Raw genomic sequence first — 19,091 nt, 5'->3', positions numbered from 1 at the left:
ATGGCCACTAGAATGGCCACCAATAAAGCATCCAATATGGCCACCATTTACTTCGTTCATACCCATATTAATGCTGGATTTTGAATAATCATAACTTTAATGAGACTGTGTGATGATGTTGTTTGTAAAACCTTCCCCAGACCCTCGGGTGACCTATTGAGAAAAAGGGAAAAGGGTAGTAAGATTTTTTTTACCAGGTCTGACATATACGAGAGGGTGACACAAACTTCTGTAGGCTAGTCGGCAGTACTGGACACCAGCAGAGTCCCTCCCCTAGCCTGAACTCAAATACAATACAACCTTTGTTGTATTGTCATGTTTTGAATTTGTGCATATTGTTAATAAAATGTAAATAAATCAATCAATAAATAACCTGTCACCATGGTCAGCTGGGGGCCCCCTCGCTGCATCAGGGCCCCATGATTGCGTGGGTTGCATGTCCCTAACGCCGCCACTGGTCACAGATCAAAGTGAACTGGCACATTTAGATTTTCCAAGATAAGTATCATAAGCAGTAAAAATACAGACAGCATCATGTTTTATGAGCTGTTGAAGAAACTGCTGCAGCAGCTGATTTACAAAAAATAAATAAATAATGAAAAAGAATTGACTAAAATATCTAAATCAGGAGGCTGTGTGGTCCAGTGGTTAATGAAAGGGCTTATAACCAGAAAGTCCCTGGTTCAAATCCCACCTCAGCCACTGACTCAATGTGTGACCCTGAGCAAGTCACTTAACCTCCTTGTGCTCCGTCTTTCGGGTGAGATGTAGTTGTAAGTGACTCTGCAGCTGATGCATAGTTCACACACCCTAGTCTCTGTAAGTCGCCTTGGATAAAGGCATCTGCTAAATAAACAAATAATAATAATAATAAATTATGTACCAATAGTTTAAAAAAAAAAAAAAGATGTCTCAATCCTAAAATTTTTGGTGATGCAAAACGTGTGGCTTTAGATGTAGGCGTTTCAAGCATGTTGAGACATATTTAGATATTCAAAACTCCAAAGTTTATTACGTAGGTGATTTTGCATTTAAACAGACATTTGTGTGGAAGAAAACAGCAGAACAATTACATACATGGTATAAAGTGTAGGCTACACCACGTAATTGGATTTGATAATAACCATTTTTGCAGTAAAGAAGAAGAAAAAAAATTGCCAGGAATCGGATGAGGTCTAATAGACAGGTGAGGTAGATGATCACTTTTTTTTTTTTATCAGTTTCTTTTTATTTGTAGTAAATATTATCAGACAGACATATAGATGCTGTATCATATAGGCAGGATAGATAGATTTTACTTTTTTCACTTGCTTTCAAATAGGGACATACGTCAGTGTCTTAGTTTAGCATAACGCCTTGTGCAGATTCTTTTTATTTTATTTGCTAAAGTCAAACATTGAGAGCATATAGGGTCGCCCAGATCAGTTAAACGTTTTGAATAGATCTTGCCATTGATATGAATCTAGTGTCATAATCACTTCCTTTCTTGAGAGTTTTACATTTACTAGTATTATGGTGAACCGTTAAAACATGCATTACAAAGAGCATGCGTTAGAGGAACGATGGACAGCGTTTGGATCTGAGGAGATATTTTCAAGCTAGTTGTTTATTTCAACTTGTAAATAGGTATGTTCAATTCCTTGTAGTTTATTGGCTAGCATTTACATGTCACTGTGCTATACGTGGTCTAGACTGACACTGAAGGCAGAAAAGTGGAGTTTGTTAATCTAGTACAGTAGTAGGCTACTAAATTATTAATTCAACAAACTTTACAAAACATACGAAAATGCATGTATTTAGACTGTAAAATACAAATGAGTGTTTTTTAAAAAGTGTTTAGTAATTACAATCATACATCGTATGCAAGAGATTTGAAACACACCATAGCGCAGTATTGACATATAGCTGTAAATGGTTGAGCTGTATAAGCGGGTTAGACTGTGAGGTTAAAACAGTGATTCAGAGAATGTTGATGGTACAGTACTTTTTGCAATCTCAGACGTTTACAATGAAAATGTTGCCTTATTGGAGATACTATATATTTGTAGATGTTACTGATATCGCCCTGCATGTGGCACACGGTAAACTGGCGCAGTGAAAATGACACACAGTTGATCCACTAAAACGTATTATTTTTTCACAAAGCATATTTAAACAATACCTGTGGAAGCTATGAAATTCCAATTCTCTCTCTCTCTCTCTCTCTCTCTCTCTCTCTCTCTCTCTCTCTCTCTCTCTCTCTCTCTCTCTCTCATTTATTAAAAAAAAATATATATAAAAATATGTTATTTAAAGCTGTAACAGAATTGTAATATAACAAAACAACATGTAATAATTAATGTACATTTTTAGGATGTTTTACGTTGTGACCCAAACTAGCAAACAGCATAGCATGTAGTATACTGGATAAACAATTTTAACTTGAAAATCAATACCAATAAATAAATAAATAAATAAATAAATAAATAAATAAAAAATTAAAAAATATGTCCAGGCAGATTTTTTTTCAACCAGACAAAATAATAATTGGAAATTCGAATAATCCACAATTAAAGCTATACTTACACATGCGCTGTTAAATTTAGCATATAACCTACAATGTATTTTCTTTCCTTAATAAATTAACCAGTCACAAACTTGATGCAATGATTGAATCTGTATGTGTAATAAAACACGTGTTAACGGCATTTCCCTCACCTTCATCAGCTTTTCAATACCTTTCTTATCACTGTTTAATTAAAGTATTCATTTCTTAAAGATGCAGTCTGCAATTGTGAACAATGCAATGCGATAGGGGGGCAGCTGACCTTTAACCCCATTTTATATTTTTCAGCTACCACAACAATGCAGCTTGTTTTCAGCCTCATCATGTTTCTGTGTGCAGCAATTAATAAAGGCAGGTTTAAAACATTAAATTTTTTTCTATCTTAAAAATACAGTACTGAATACAACATTTTATTTTCACAAATACATAAAAAAAATATATATTATTATTGCTATTTATCTTTTCGTAACTTCTTTTGTCCATAATTCAAACAGGCATTTTGCAAGCCAACAAGGACCTGGCAGTAATGGAAAGTAAACCAGGTACAGTAATTAAAGTGAGGATTTTTAGTCACAGAACATTGTTTTGTTTTAGTAAGTTTTCTTATTTCTTCTGGTCTCTCCTTTGGAATAAATAAATGGTTTGTGCTTCCTCTTTATTATTATTATTATTATTATTATTATTATTATTATTATTATTATTATTATTATTATTATTATTATTATGTATCAACAGCCCTTCCAGAAAAAGTCACAAACATCACCTGCACCTATTTTTTGAATTCTACCATCACTTGCAGCTGGAATCCTGGAAATAATATACAAAACCAGCAAACAGAGTACAGCTTAATTTATTATCGGTAAGCAGCCACCAAGGTCCCATAAACAGAACCTTAGCAGTGCTATCTACTGCTGCAGAATGTCTATGGAGCACCAGTACATGTGTTCTCAGGAGGCTATACTAGATAACTGTGTCGGTTTGGTCCCGATCCAACCCTCCACAACACTCAATAGAAATTTACCATTTTAATGTTTTGGATTTCTAACAAGGATATCTGAGTTTCTCATTGCCTCCCAGTTCTCAAGGCACAGACAACAACATGGTGTTAAGCTGAGGGAACATGAAGCCACTTTGTGGCTTGGAACTCAGTTTCAGGAGACTAGGTTCCAGGTCACTGCATGGCACACCAGGGGAGACTTGGGGTTTAATAGAGCAAAGTTGCCTTAAACTAGGTCTCCCAGTCTCCTGGAACCAGGGTTCAAGCCACTGTTCCTGAAAAAGTGGCTTTGTGTTCCCTCAGCTTTACATAACCAAAATGAACATTTTTATCCTGCTTAATCATGTTTTCAACATGTGTTGGTCATACATTATTTTGTAAAAAATGGATTAGGAGGTATTGAAAATACATTGCTTTTTACCACAAGGAGTGGCTTAACATGCTGCATTTGTAGATACAACATTGTCTACTAGTTTTCCTGTTTTTTTGTTTTTTTTACAGTAATAAATTCTTCAGTGACACTCCTGTACAGAACTGTTTTCCAAAGGCCATTATTTCATCAAGGTACATTTTTACAATACAATTAAATGTATTTCTGTATGAAATGAGTTTGTTTTGTACAACATACATTCACAACAGCAATTTTGAATATTTTTTTCCTCTTATTTTATATTTTAGAATAAGTTTGTATTATACAGCATTCATTAGGTATTTTTAGAAGCTAATTGCATATTTTGCTTTTTTTATATTTTGAATCTATTTGACAACCATTTCCAATTTAATTTGAATGCAGGAATAAAAACTAATCTCAGTTATAATCATTTCAAGCAGATGTAAAAATATGTTAAAAGATCATACTTGTATGTGTACTATTACTTGTACTTGTAACTGATGAAGTGTTTATTGGCAACTAATAAATACATCTATTCATTAATGTGTTGATTTCAAAACAAGAAAAGCTGTCCTCCCCTCATCTTTACAATTGAGTACCAATCAATGGCAATTACCTTCCGCAATGAGTATTTTAAAAGCTGATTGGAAGTGAATTATTCTCTTATCTGGGGCGTTGATATTTTTACATTTATAAATGGATTTATTTAATAGCGTCTTAAAGGCAATTAGGAGTAGGAGTAGGAGTATCAGCACACCCCTAGCCTTTACTGCAACTGAAATTGGTTCCTTATGACTTTTAAAGGAAAAACTGATTAAATACATGTTTTATTGTTGTACATTTGATCTCTGCAACGAGCACTGTTTGAAAGGGTTCAATTATATCCATATCCTTTGCATCTTAAAGAGATTGCACCTATCAACATTCCATAAATATTGCATGTTTTGCTCTTCAGTTTGTTATATCGGTCTAAGATGTCCAATTTTAAAAGAAACACATGTTACGGTAAACATGGATTTTTATATTAAAACATGACACATGGTACTTTACTTGGTTAAACACATCTCTGTTTGCAACCCATGCTTTTCAGTTAGTGTTGCACTTGCTTGGTCATTTCATCAAGAGGATATAACTGTCCCTACCCTTTCAACGGCTTCTTTCCTGTCATTAACTAACCAGATACTTCCCCTAATGACTGCCATGATTTGACCCAGAAGACACTGCTGAGATGTAATATATCTTGAAAATAAGGCATAGAAGCTGAGAACTTTCTTCAAACTAAAAGTAGTACTAGACATCACATTTGAAAACAAAAATAAAGTACACGTTTGCTATAATGTGCTTCTTTCAAAACTGCAAATTGCAGACCTACAGTATGTAGCTGCACAGTAATAAAAAACTTTACAGAATAAGAACTTTACAGAAAGATTTACAGAATTCTTTTGTTAGCTACAATTAGTTTCTCCCGTATAATTTCTCTGTTCTATGGTGCTATTTAATCAAACTTTCAGACATACTGTAGGAGGGAACCGTCTGATCACACCACACCATTAGCATATATACCATGCCTCTGGAATGGTTGCAATATCACTGGTGCTGTGTTTTCTGAAGTAAATTACAGTAAGTTAAACACGTGAACATGTATGCCAGCCCATGTCTTTGTATTAATATGCTCAATTTAAAACAAGGAGAGTCTGTTATTCATTTGCTTTTACAGTTTCACTGTTCTTTTTTCTCCTAGTGAAAGTGTTACATTTCCCTGTGGACTGTCAAAGACAGAGTGTACTGTTAGATGTGGGGTGTTTATTTTCACTGCTAAATATTTAATATCCGTAAGAGCTGAGAACACCATGGGTAAAGAAGATTCAGAAAAGTACAATCTTGACACACAGCATGCAGGTAACGTAAAACGATTTCTCATTTGATTATGCTAACACATCTTTATATCATCTTTAAACACTAAAAAATAATATTAAGGTTTCAGGTCTTTTTTTGTGGTTGTGGCACAAACAACACATTACAATAAAAAATAACTGAAGCTTTGGTACTTTATTAATTATTGGTGATAGATAGGTTAATTGAGCTGGGCATCAGCCTGGATGCGTGTATTACAAAACAATAGAGTGCTTTGATTGGGGTTGGGTTGCTTTCAGTGAATGTTTAGAATTTGCACTGTAACTACAGTATGGGCTCATTATTCTGTATTCATTTGGTAATTATTTCAGTATTACAATGTAACTTCTTAGAAATCACTGCAATTCATATTGAATTATAATCATGCGGACGTTAATTAGAAGGGATCCACACTGAACTATCTATTCTTAAATACTTAAAATATAAAAAGTAGTTTATCAAAGATCCGCTTAACCAGAAGCTTTAATGAAATGTAGCTAATTAAATATTCTGAATTTCAGTACAATTATCTACTCCGGTAATTACAAAAATCATTGCGTCAAAGAATTCATTGAATTTGACTTGGAAGGGACAAGATTTTTTTCCATTCGATGTAACATGTATACTCCGATACAAAAAGGTCACTGCGGGCCAGTGGATTCAGGTATTTACATTTTCATATTATTATTACTTTTTGGCTAGTCTGTTGGACATATGCATTTTTTTGTCTTTGTAATGTGGTGATGCTGGTTCATTTACAGTCAGTGTCGTAATTTAATAAACGAATATTGCTTCCAGAAATTCTTGGTTTGTAACATGTAACTTGTTGCTGCTTGTACCCCTATGTTCTCTTTGAGAAAAAAAAATAAAAAATCAGTCCATCAATATGACTGCCTAATTATTATAAACAGACTAATGCGGGAATAACAATTTAGAACGAACACATGCAAACTCACGCAGTTCGTGCTTCAGTATCGACAGCACTCGTGAGAACGCGATGGTTACAGGCTTGTTTGCCATGTTTGAGTTCAGGTGACATTTTCAACTCTACTTGCTTCTGTGCTAGTCTTTACATTGGATCAGGTTTGAGCAACAGAGTTGAAAGACCAGCCAAATTCCCAAAGACCAAAGCCTACTCAAAGCAAGATAGAGGCAGCCATTCAGAAAATGTATAATCCTACTGCTGGAACAACAGCATGAGTGCAGCTATGAGAATGGTTCAAACAAACACAAAAAGCAAACCCTTTAATAGTTTGGATTTTAATAACAGGTTGAGAACATACCCATGGAAAAGAATGAAAAAGAAGCAAGTTTTCACATTGGAGGTTTGGAGCCGTTCAGCAACTACAGTGCTGCTGTTTCCTGTATTAGAAAAGGGAATACAATCTACTGGTCTGAATGGAGTGCTGACGTATACGGTCAAACTTTGGAAGACAGTAGGTATATTTAGTACAGTAATAGGGTTTATAGATAGAAGGCATTACAATGGCTATACTGATGATATCTTACAATTTGTGATTTGCCCAGGCACCTGGCATGCCATGAACAATTGCTCTGGGGCTGTTTCTGTTTAGTATTATCATTCTTGTTTCTTAATACATTTACTTGATGTGCATTTAAAGAAGCTCATTTGCTACAGTTCATGTATGTATGTACTGGTATGAAGGATCCAGAGCCGGATTAACCAATGCGCAAATTACTCTATAGCATATGGCCCCCAGCAGAATTGGGGCCCACGCGAGGTCGACGTTTTTGGGAAATTTTCTAAAACTTGCGTGTGGGCACACAGAAACTTGTTTTTGGTTGATTTTTTATTTTATATTATGACAGATAGGTATTCCTTCTCAATTAATAGTCTGTCTCTCACGCAAGCAGCTTCCCGCTACTGTACAATACCAAATGCTCTACGCCCACTACCTCTTGGGAAATATCCGTCCCTAGTCCTACGTCAGAGGTGTCAGTCTGCAGAATAAAATGTATGAATCATGCTCAATTTACGCATTAATTTATTTCAGTTTTAGGGCCAATTTAATAACCTGTCCTGTCTCAGATGTGCACAGTATGTCTCTTTATGTTTATAAGCTTACCTTTTTAATTAGGGGGTTTGAATTTTAGGACAAAAAGGCAGGTAAAAGTAAATGTGTTTAATGGGGGAGACCACCCTTCTGCAGCAGGGTTTAAGTCCATAGCATTTGTTTCTTTATATACTAAGCAGAAATCATGAAATTAGCCAAATACAGCGATTTTTAAAATATTCTTAAGAAATAAAAATACATTTTCATAATTATTTGTATTTCATACAAATAAAAAAAATCACATTAACTAAACTGTACAGCTCTGCTGTGTGTCTGCGTGTAATATTCGCCATGCATGTAGTGCTGTGCAGTGATTATATCATGTGACTACAGTATATGCAATCTAGGCGGGAAATTGAAATACTACACACTGTAAACAAGAAAATGGATGTCTCTAAAAAGGCTAAAAATGTGTCTGCACCAGATCACGTAAAGCAGTATCAGTTTTACACCCCGATGGAGGTAAGCTCTTCTGTACGTCCTGCAATGTTACTGTAGATCACTACCGAAAATCGTCTGTTTACAAGAATTTAGATTCAAGTATTCACCGAAAGAGAAAGGTGGAAATCCAGAGCAGTACTGCGACTGCTTCACTTGCAAAGAAACAAAAAACGGTGACTTCCATGTTCCAAAAGTCCACTGAAAACCGTGAAGCACAAAACACATTACATTTTGACCTGACAGAGGCGTTTGTTAGCGCAAATATCCCTCTTGAAAAATTGGACAACTAAAAAGTAACGTAAATTCTTCAGACTGAGTGTATCAAATGGTGGAGCGATTCCTTTATCAGCCCATCTGAGACATGAATACTTACCCGAGTATCACAAGCAGGAGATTATGGAATTGGTAAACCAGTCTGGTTGTTTGTCAGTGGTCACTGACGAGTCGACTGATGCCCAAGATCAGTATGTGTTATACATTGTATTTGTTTTGCAAGGTCTAAATGGTGAACATGCATCTGACATAGAACTGAAAGCTTTCCTTGCAGTTACACTTTACCTACAGGCTGTTAATTACAACACCGTTTCACAAGTTATTGTGCATAGGGCCCCCAAAATATGGGTTAGCATAGGGCCCCCTTTGTCATTTAATCTGGCTCTGGAAGGATCTAGAAAATGTAGACTTTTGTCCTGCTGGGCCATCTTGGCTGGCTACAGCAAAGTGGATGTTAGTGGTTTGGTGAAGTAGTCATCTGGGTCCTGTTATGTCATTACAATTGAACTCCTGTATAGTGTATGCAATGTAAATGTAATTTGAAAAATAAGCAGTCCTTTTTACATTCATATTTAAATGGTTCAATAGTGTAACCGTTATAAAAAATACAAGACGATTAATTATTCCTATTTTTGCCACTAGGGCCTTCAAAAGCAGTGGATCTCTGGCGGAGCATGGAGGACCCTGGCTTCCCAGGAACAATCTATCTTATATGGAAGGTAATTCACAGATTGTTTTCTCACTAGTTAATGATTCCCGTAAGGGGAGCTTATATGTTTTTGCCAGCAACTGCTGACATTGCTGCTACTTCAACTGTTCATATAATATTTAAAATGGGCATCTCATCCCAGAAAATTGAATGGAAAGACAAGGGCTGGACGGTTTAAAGACAAACATCTTAGCATTCAACTAAAGAGCTCTTTGACTTTAATACTGGCTATATACTCAGAACTTAGCTGTATTCTGTGATTCTCTATCTAGTTTGATCATCGGTATCGTACCAGAAAAATGAACCCTTTCGTGACAGTCTTTTATCTCAAACTATTTGGGGTAGAGACTTGTTTTCTGAAAGAATAGCTAAGCCCTGTATGCGAAATGTGTTGGTGATTGCTACACTGACCTCTGACATAATATGGCTGCCAAATTGATGTCATGTAACATTTTAAGTTTCGACTGTCTAGAGACAGTTATATTGTTTGGTACACACCTGTATTCTATGATTCTTTCAGTTATGTTCGACTGGTGTCGTCCAGTAAAAATGAACCCTTTCACTACCTCACTGTTTTAACCTCTGGTTGTATCAGTGATACAGGACACATGCTTTGACATAGTGCTTTTACAGGTGGTACACAGCTGTTTTTAAGTTTATTTTATTACAGGTGGTGTCCAGTTAAAAAAAAAAAAAAACATTTTACTACCACATTATTTTACCCACATACCAGTACTGTACAGAATAGGTACAGCAGTTCACTTGAACTGATTCTTATGAACGCCCTACCGGTAGAGAATGATGCAGAGGGGTATTATGAGTACCTACTTGTAAACATATGTTTACAGATATTTAAGATAATTGAATGTTCCTGTGTTTGCCTGCAGCCTTTAAGTGTTTCTGACGCTAATGGAATTATACTTGGATACAAAGTGAATAGAAGAAATCAGCCTTGGATGAACACCACTGAAGCTAAGATATCATTCCCCCGGAGCAGAGAAGCTTGTGAGGTTACTGTGTTCGCTTATAACTCCGCTGGGGACTCTCCTGGAGTCACGCTGAGAATCCCTGCAATTTCCAAACAGGGTAAGCCAGTCTTTCACATCAATTTAACCTAAAATAAGCTGCAATATTTTAAGAACGATTCGAGTGAATTAACAACCCCCCTTAGCGTGTTGCTTGCATGGTGTTGCTTGCTGATGGTGATGATCTTCTCTGTTGACTAGTACTGAGTACTGAATGCTCAAAGAGCTCTTATTTAAAATAAAATCTATTTAATGTTCACAGTATCATACACTCTGGAACACAAACTTGTGTTTGGATTTGTTGAGTTATAGTCAACAGTCACACATGTGCTTACATTTCTCATTAAAAACAACAGAGTTTTGTTAAATGTTACGTAACAAAACCTCCTTTTTAATCACACATTGTGATGTGATGGTTGTTCATGATCAATCATTTATTCTAACAGTATACAGTATATTTTGGTTGACTTCTTTACATGGACTGGTAATTTGTGCATTTGATTTTTAGGTGTTCTACCAGTAATACCAGTGGTACAAGCTTTTCCTAAAAACAATCAGCTGTGGGTTGAGTGGAAAGCTCCTCCGTCGGCAGTAACTGGATACGTGATTGACTGGTGTGTGGGTACAGAGGCCGTTTGTGACAGAGACTGGCAGCATGTTAACACCACCACCCTCACAACTTATTTAACAGGTACGTGGCCCTAGACTACTAGAATGAGAACATTGTAGTCTTAGGGCTCTGTTTTAATCACAACTACTGGTGAAAACCAGTGATATCAAATTCATGTAAACAGTGTTATTCAGATTAAAATAGACCCTAGTATTTCAAGTTAATTGGTTACTTTATTGTTATATTATCTACAGTACCTGTAACGTAATGGATAATGCAAACCCAGTTGTATCAAGTACTGAACCTGTGAGGAATGCATTCTGATCAAGAGGAATTTAACAGACGCTTGATCTATGGAAAAATGTTGTAAACAAAGTCTGAGCAACCATGAATAATATGTGTTAAGTGTGACAGTGAGGTTTAGTGGCCAATCAAATACCGGGTCTGGAACATGCTGCAAGAAAGCTACATCCGTTTTGGGAAGTACGCAGTAGAAATATAATACACATCCCAGATGTATCGTATCAACCATGGTATTTCCTAAAAAGTCAAACCACACTGACAGTGCATTCTTGCACACTTAGAAACAAAACGGCTTCATGTCAATGCGAATGTTTTAACCTACGACAGCTTCATGAGATCCACTCAAAGTTCTCTTTCAGGGTAAAATATATTTATTTAAGTCTCTTGGATAAACATTGCATACATTGAGAAGGGGCCTAAATTATTATAAATCCATGCAATTAACAGAGCAAATGTGGAGAACTGTTTATTTGGCTAGCATACAAACATTGTTAGCAAGCTGTTAATTGTGAGGTTTTTTATCTCATAATACTTGTCAGGGATCATGTGAAAAACAGCTAATCATTCTGGCCAATTTACATCGTTTTCACCCGGCTAACCTAAGCAGTGGATGTTTACAAGCTACTGAACCCTGGAGTCCAGTCTGTCTAGTTTCTGCCTTGCCTGTCCTGGTACGTGATCAGTGAGGTTCATTGTTGCACAGTGAGGCAAACCAACAATTTCCCCTCCCCAGCCTGTAGCAATGCAAAGGCCAGTCAGTACTCATTAATCACCCCCCAGCCAAGAACAGCAACTTGCCATGACTAGCTTTGAAAAAGCAAGCTCCTGTTAACATGACTCATCTACACTTCACATGGCAGTGCCTTAAGAGTGAATACTTGTATCTCTACATTTAGATTCTTCTTATAATGAAATGAAATGCACTCATATCATCTGTATTGCTTTCACAGGTAATATTGAACCACTGAAACGTTACAACATCTCTGTCTACCCTGTTTATGAGCAAGGCGCTGGAACTCCTATATTAACTGAGGCGTACCTTAAGGAAGGAGGTAAGGACACAATATTATCATTTGAAAGAATGGAATTTAAGAAAGCTTTGCACAATATACCAAATCCCAGTTGTCTGATTGTCTATGAATGCCTTTCAATACTCACCCTTTCTTTCTGCTGCTGCTTCTACTGATATTTGGTTTGACAGCCAGCAATTGCGGTAAGATAGGAAAGAGAGACCATCATTTTCACTTAATTGATCAATGCATTCTTAATATACTGACTACACCCTTCAGTTCAGTTGCCTTGGCTTTATCTACACAACTGTTTTTAATAAAAATATGAAACTTACAATTGTTTTCTCTTTTAGATACTATTTTGTTTATTAGTATTATTATTACTATTATTTTTATTAGCACCAGGGAAAATTCATACACCAGAAGTATCTGACATTAAGACCACAGAGGCTACTATCAAATGGAAAGAGATTCCAAAGGACCAAAGAAATGGTTTCATCGTTAACTACACCATTGTTTTCCTCAACAAAGAACAACCCTGTAAGCACAAAATATACTTTTCATAGTTCAAAACTGTATGTTCACCAAGTTTGCTAAGTTTTTACTCTCCTTTAAATTACTACCTCTGATCGATGTTTTACTTAAAAGTCAATGAGACTTCTCCCCCCCTTCCCTTACATTTGACGTTTACTTTCTCAGTTATCTCTTTGTTATCTTTCTACTATGTGAGTGTCGGCCCATTGTGGCCTAGATTTTTCCCCTTGGACTGGTAATTTCATCAAAATTACAACCTTTAATTTAATTTTCTTACTATTATCAAATATTCTTTGTATTTTCCTATATGCAGTGCTGTAGTCAGGCATAACTGTTCCTTTGTCTCAGAGGTAGAATTTGATTTACAGGGTTCATTCCATGATATTCAGGCTTTGTTATTTTCAGTCTGAATAACAAAACCTTGCTTGTTTTAAATGGTATTTATTATTGTGGCACAGTTGTGTTGTGTAATATTGTGGTTTCTGTGTGTAATGCCCCTAAACGCCTCTCTGTGACGGGCATGCAGTTTCAAGTGTCTGAGGGAGAACACTCTGTTTTCTTGAGAGGATATTGAGGTGTCAGGTGTGGTGGTAAACAGAAGCAGCACCCATCCTGGATGGTTACAGTGTGCTTGAGCGGTTACCCAGTGTCCACGCCTACAATAGTGCTTCAGCGTTGAATTGCATGTGGTAACTGTCACAATCTATTGCTTTTACATCTCTCTTTGTTTCCTAGTTAAGACTGTCAACTCAAATGTGCTGGAGTGCACTCTGCAGTCTCTGCTGCCCAGCACACAGTACAGAGTTTACTTAAAAGCCAGCACCAAGGCAGGAAGTATTAAAAGCAGTGATGTGATCTTCACTACTTCATTGTGTAAGAAACCTGTATTTTGGGTTGGAGGCTACATTTTTTAAAACTTATATTGATCTTCAAAATAATGTTAAAAAAAGTAAAAGTAAATCAGTAAATATTGAGTGTATTTCTCTAGAAGAGAGTGGCTATAGATTTATAATACACCTATAAAGCTATTTAATTATGCATCAGTAAAAGCTAACATTAAACTAGTGTCTAGTGCATTATTGTTATTGAATTAACACTGTACAGTACATTAAGCTTGACGTGTTTATATTTTATATATCGAGTTCTATAGTGTTTTCAAATAGAGATCAAAAGGTGGGTCTCAGGTGAAAAAAAAGCCATTCTGTAAGTGTTGACCTTCCTGTTTTCTCTTTCAATGTATGTGTAGTCTCAGCGAAACGGACATGCAAAAGTGCACTAGAATCCATCAGCTTGTGCATGTGCTAAAGGAAGTTAGGCTTGAAACATGAAAGGGTCAGCTTAATTAAACTCTTATTGCTATTTCACACTATTGCCTCAGTAAGTGAATCATGTTTTATATGATTTTTTGCAGCAACAGAAGCCATTGTGTCAGTAACCTTACCGTTTATTTTCATGATTTTCCTCTTGGGAGTAGTCTGTGTCATAAAGAAGCCTGTGTAAGTATTGTTATGTTTCTTATAACTATTTACATGATCACTCACAGAATAATATTGATCAACCCGAATTATAAATAACGATGGTGTATAGAATGTCATTATGACATGTTCTACATGGTTTGTATAAGTAGCTTGTATGAGGTGTTTGAAAGTGTAGATCAGACATTCCCAAAATGCTATTGGGCATAGTAGTAATACTGTACTAACAATATTCATCTATCAAACAATGGGACCTGCATACCTAATGAGACGAGTGTGCCTGGTCATTTCTGCACAGCTTCATTATGGGGAGGAACAATTCTTTTTTTTTTTGTATCTGCAGATTAAAAGAACAGTTTTGGCCCCCTGTTCCAAACCCATCCAAAAGCTCTCTGGGACATTGGCTTGATAAATACCATCCTCAGGTAAAACAATGGTTTTATTTAACAAAGTCAGTTTCATACAGTATCATCTCTATGTATCTTCTATACGGTATGTGCTGTTCATCAAGAGGTTGCTGGTTTATCAGCTATACCCTGTTGCTTGATTGTTTGTTTGGACAATGTTTTACATTAAGTTTCGTTTTCACATATAGTATGGCTGGGCATCTCAGCCTATAAATAGAATAGAGGCAGAAGTCTTACCATTAAAGAGCATGCTGAAGATGCATACTGACATCAGCGTAAGGCGCACACTTCCCTATTGACTATAGAGCATGCCCTTCAGACTCAGTTGTTGTACTTTGAACCATGAAGTCGTCCCTTGCCTTTCCCTTCAGTTCAATAAGTTGAGATGCTAAGTCATTACAGTTCTTCCTTTTTAATTTTTTTTTTTTACCATTTATATATACTGGGATAACCACATTGAGATGAGACATGTCCAGGGTGCCACAGCAATAACACGTCACAACAGTCATAAGTAAACTTCAGTGCACACCATTACACATTACAGTTGCATAATAAATAATTTAGCTCCAAGGAATTCCTTCATTTGAAGCAATGAATCAATTATATAAATTGGTGTTGGAAGGGTTAGGTTTTGTTTTGCTGTTTCAGGGATGGAAGTAAGACTCTCATTGCATTGGAGTCCAGTGGCTTCTTGTGGCGATTGCAAATCATTACAGTTCTTGTGGTACACAGATTCTTTTTAATACCCCCGATAAAGACTTGCAGTAACTGTCAGTTGTTTGGGATATATGTAGAATTAGAAAATCTGCCATGTATGTGAACGACATGTCATGTGATCCACTAGACCTATATGAGTTGTTTGCAGCTATTCAGCAACACTCCTGAGAAAGCAGAAGGATGTTGCTGCATTGACCAATGTGTACCAGGCGTTCCTAGAATGTCAAAATCTGCAGAAAACCACAAACGGAAAAAACAACCGTGTGTGCACTGTGTTGTGTCAAGCAACAGACGTGCTACAGGGGCCCAAATGCCACTTGTTTCCACTTGAACAGTGTGCCTGGGGAATTGTGTCGTCCTACCCACTATTAAGCTATTCCCGTGAACTTTTATTGTGGCTGCTGTAGACAGTACAGGTTTAGAAAAGCACAGCATGAAGTATTTCTTTGTCACTGCTTGGCATTGTATTGTTTTTCCACCATCAGTGCATGAAGAAGACAAGTCGCCATTTAACCCAGGGGATGAAACCCCCATTGTTCAGAAATTGAAGCCATGTCAGACTAGTAGATCTCTTATTAAAATCAGAAATGTGTGGGTCCCTGAGTGGATCACCTGGTAAAGTATGGCCATGTGGCGTGCAGGGTGAATCATACAGCCGACCCTATTGGCCAGGCGCATGGTGATTTCAGGCTGAAATCTTCAGGGCTGGCCTTTGTCCTCCAGAGACCGGTAGCTCGCTGACATCCACTCTCGAGTTCCTGGGTGTAAAAGAAGAAATTGGCTTGGCTGTGGGCTCGGAGGACACCCACTGAAATATTCAGTTCTCCTGAGCTGTGTGGGGAATTACTGCGGTGAGGGAACATAATTGGATATTCTAAACTGGGGACAAAATCAGTGGTAAAATAATTGGGCACTTTAAATAAAAAAAGAAATGCCAAAAAAATCTTAAAACTGTTATGCAGTTCTCGTGTTTCCCCGAGGACCTGGATCACCACTTAGATATGCTTTTTCCAGAATTCCTGGTGAACTTTCTTTATTCCTGTGATCAAGTTGCCATATTCCATGGGGGGGTTGAAGGCTGTCTCATCCAGAGGCTAATGCTCCAGGAACATCTGCACATAAACCTAATCCTCAACCATAAATCACCATTTAACCCCTGACCTGTAATTTAATACTAAATCATCAGATTGGGAAATGTATTATTCAGACCCCCCAGCGGGAAAACTCAAATAATATTTCCTACTCAGAGTAGCTGATGAAACGACAACCTGTTTGTTTTAAGCCTACAATTATGAATTGGCTTTTTTGTTTTAATCTGTTTATATTTATTTTTATTTCAGAATATACTGGAATGGACAGTACTGATTCCTGATGATGGTTCTTCTGTTTGTGATGTACATCTTAGTGATAGCATTAACTCAGACCATTCGTATTCATCTTCAGAAAAACAGCTTCTTGATTCATATATTGCAGAATTGCCCCTGCCATACCAGCCTGTGCCTGCCATTGGAGAAGACATAGACCAGCATTCTGCTAAGAGTAACAATTTTCTGCAATTCTTTTCTAACAAGGATTATATATCCATGGTTCAAACTACTGAGTTTTTAGCTCCCAAAGACAGCTGGGATGTAACTACGAGTCCAACAGCGACAGAAACCACAGGACTGAAGCAGGTTGCTGGTCAACTGCATGTCATAGAAACCAGGGTGGACCTACTGTGTAACACCATAGCAACAAGTGGAGGGGATACGCCCCCTTCTCAACTTGTAAGCACCCAGCCATATATTAAAGAATATGAGGTAACAGCAACTGCCACACAAGGAACTACAAATGCAGCTTTTCAGAACAGCACTGATCTCCCATATACCCGGTTACCCATGTAGAAACTTTTCACATTATAATCATTTTTACCACTCATTTAGTTTAAACATATATTAACAAATGCATTAGCGGAACATCACCACCAAGAAAATCATCTTTCAAATTGAACAAAACAGAATGCTGTTGTGCGTAATGCAGAACGGTTAAATTAGACAGAGTTGTAATATATGAAACTAGCAAGTCGGGTTTAGATCAAATTAACTCTCTGGACTAGTTTCATAACATTTACATTTTTATGTATTTATTTTTAAAAGGAAAAATCAAAGGCAAACCTGATTCTGGTGCACTGCAATCAGAAGGATAATTGGGCCTAACAAGTATTCTGGTGTGAAAATACTTTTGCTACCAACTAAAAACTGGGTGTTTATTGTATATAATAAAATTACTAGATTCCCATTGCTTGTTTGCCAAAATAAGAACTTTCATGTTATTTCAGTCCCGTTTTATTTGCTAAAATTCCCATATACAGCTGTTAAGGACTCAACAGTCCCCCTGCATTTCTCTGGACTGCTATGCTGTGTCAGTCCATATGCTAGAAGATTATTCGCACCTGAGAGCCCTGTGCAGTGCAAAATAAACAGATCCTGTTCAAGCAGTGTGTCTGTTTGTGTTTCAGCACCAGCTTAAGTATTCCCATCCAGTGGCTCTATATGAAGGGCAATGTTAATGAGATATTGGTAGAATGGACCCACAATTGTTTCACATTTTGACAAACCAGTAGTATCACAGTTGTGCAAAAAATACATACTACCATAACAACTGTGTAGTATTATGTTGTCAATACTGGTGGTCCAGCGGTTAAAGAAGAGACCCCGTTCAAATTCTGGTTCACTCACTGACTCTGTGTGACCCTGAGCAAGTCACTTAACCTCCTTGTGCTCCGTCTTCCGGGTGAGACGTAGTTGTAAGTGACTCTGCAGCTGATGCATAGTTTACACACCCTAGTCTCTGTAAGTTGCCTTGGATAAAGACATCTGGTAAATAAACAAATAATAATACTGTGGTCTCTTGGTTCTGCTAAAGTTTACTCAGGGCAAAACACAGCTGTTGTAATGGTATCACTATGTTAATTTAGTTATTTTTCAGTAATAGTACATATTTTTTATACTTTTACAGCTTTTGTTATTTATTTATTTTACCCAAACGTACATTTATTGTTACAAGATTGTTAGTTAAACGGTAAACTTCTATAAAATGTGGCCTCTTGTGTCTCTTTCTTTAGTTTTTAGGTTAAAGTTAACAGCAAGCAATACTAAGAATTTACAGCAAGTTACAACTTTCAACTGGCTATTTGTGTACATATTAAAAAATACATAGTACTCTTGGAACAAAGGTTAGCTTGTCAGGTAAATGCGTGGTGTACTGACTTTTGTGGTCATTGCAAATCATTATTACAGTTTTTGTGCTGAATTCAAAACCCATGCTAACTGCAGTTCATTTTCTGTTGTATCCAGTACAGCTGTAGAAAAGGACAAAAGACAAATGCACTGTGAGTGAGTAAATGGACATCGCCAGATTAGCAAATTAAAGGGGTAACAGAATTTTGTTACAATTGGTTCACTGTGTAAATATATAAAAATAAATAAAGATGTTCATTGTACACTTGCTTGTGGTTAATCTTGATTTAATGTTACATACATCACGATATTCCCTGGTGAATTCTTACAAATATGCAATGGAGATTCATTCTATTTTTGGTGTCTGACACTGTGTTTAATATGTTACAGTACTTTATCATACAGATTATAATAAATGGCACCTTTTAAGCAGCAAGGACAAGTTAAAAATGAGAGGAGGCCATTCTG

At 36.7% G+C, this 19,091-nt stretch overlaps 1 protein-coding gene across 3 annotated transcripts; it reads left to right on the top strand.

The window, feature by feature from the left end:
• Positions 1-1,025: 1,025 nt before the first annotated feature.
• Positions 1,026-18,891, top strand: LOC117408765 (interleukin-6 receptor subunit beta-like). Of its 3 annotated transcripts, none has more exons than XM_034014046.3 (17): positions 1,026-1,186; positions 2,834-2,896; positions 3,040-3,087; positions 3,281-3,404; positions 4,044-4,106; positions 5,675-5,832; positions 6,348-6,490; positions 7,097-7,262; positions 9,258-9,334; positions 10,212-10,410; positions 10,858-11,040; positions 12,213-12,314; positions 12,672-12,812; positions 13,542-13,679; positions 14,218-14,302; positions 14,625-14,706; positions 16,746-18,891. In XM_034014046.3, the coding sequence occupies exons 2-17, from the start codon at positions 2,845-2,847 to the stop codon at positions 17,286-17,288; spliced, it is 2,304 nt and encodes a 767-aa protein (XP_033869937.3). In that variant the 5' UTR covers positions 1,026-1,186; positions 2,834-2,844; the 3' UTR covers positions 17,289-18,891. The 3 variants fall into 3 exon arrangements, with proteins under 3 accessions (XP_033869937.3, XP_033869940.3, XP_033869939.3); XM_034014049.3 differs by having other exon boundaries at positions 1,026-1,191; XM_034014048.3 differs by lacking the exon at positions 1,026-1,186 and adding an exon at positions 1,538-1,626.
• Positions 18,892-19,091: the final 200 nt, after the last annotated feature.

Source organism: Acipenser ruthenus, chromosome 1 (genome assembly GCF_902713425.1).
Source record: "Acipenser ruthenus chromosome 1, fAciRut3.2 maternal haplotype, whole genome shotgun sequence".
Taxonomy (NCBI): Eukaryota; Metazoa; Chordata; class Actinopteri; order Acipenseriformes; family Acipenseridae; genus Acipenser; species Acipenser ruthenus.
The sequence above is the reverse complement of the archived record's forward strand: the minus strand, read 5'-3'. Positions and strand labels throughout refer to the sequence as shown.

Coding starts and splice junctions, on each gene's coding strand:
- LOC117408765 (XM_034014046.3), top strand. CDS start 2,845: ATGCAGCTTGTTTTCAGCCTCATCATGTTTCTGTGTGCAGCAATTAAT. Junction 7,263..9,257: donor CGGTCAAACTTTGGAAGACA/GTAGGTATATTT, acceptor TTTTGCCACTAG/GGCCTTCAAAAGCAGTGGAT. Junction 12,813..13,541: donor CCTCAACAAAGAACAACCCT/GTAAGCACAAAA, acceptor TTTGTTTCCTAG/TTAAGACTGTCAACTCAAAT.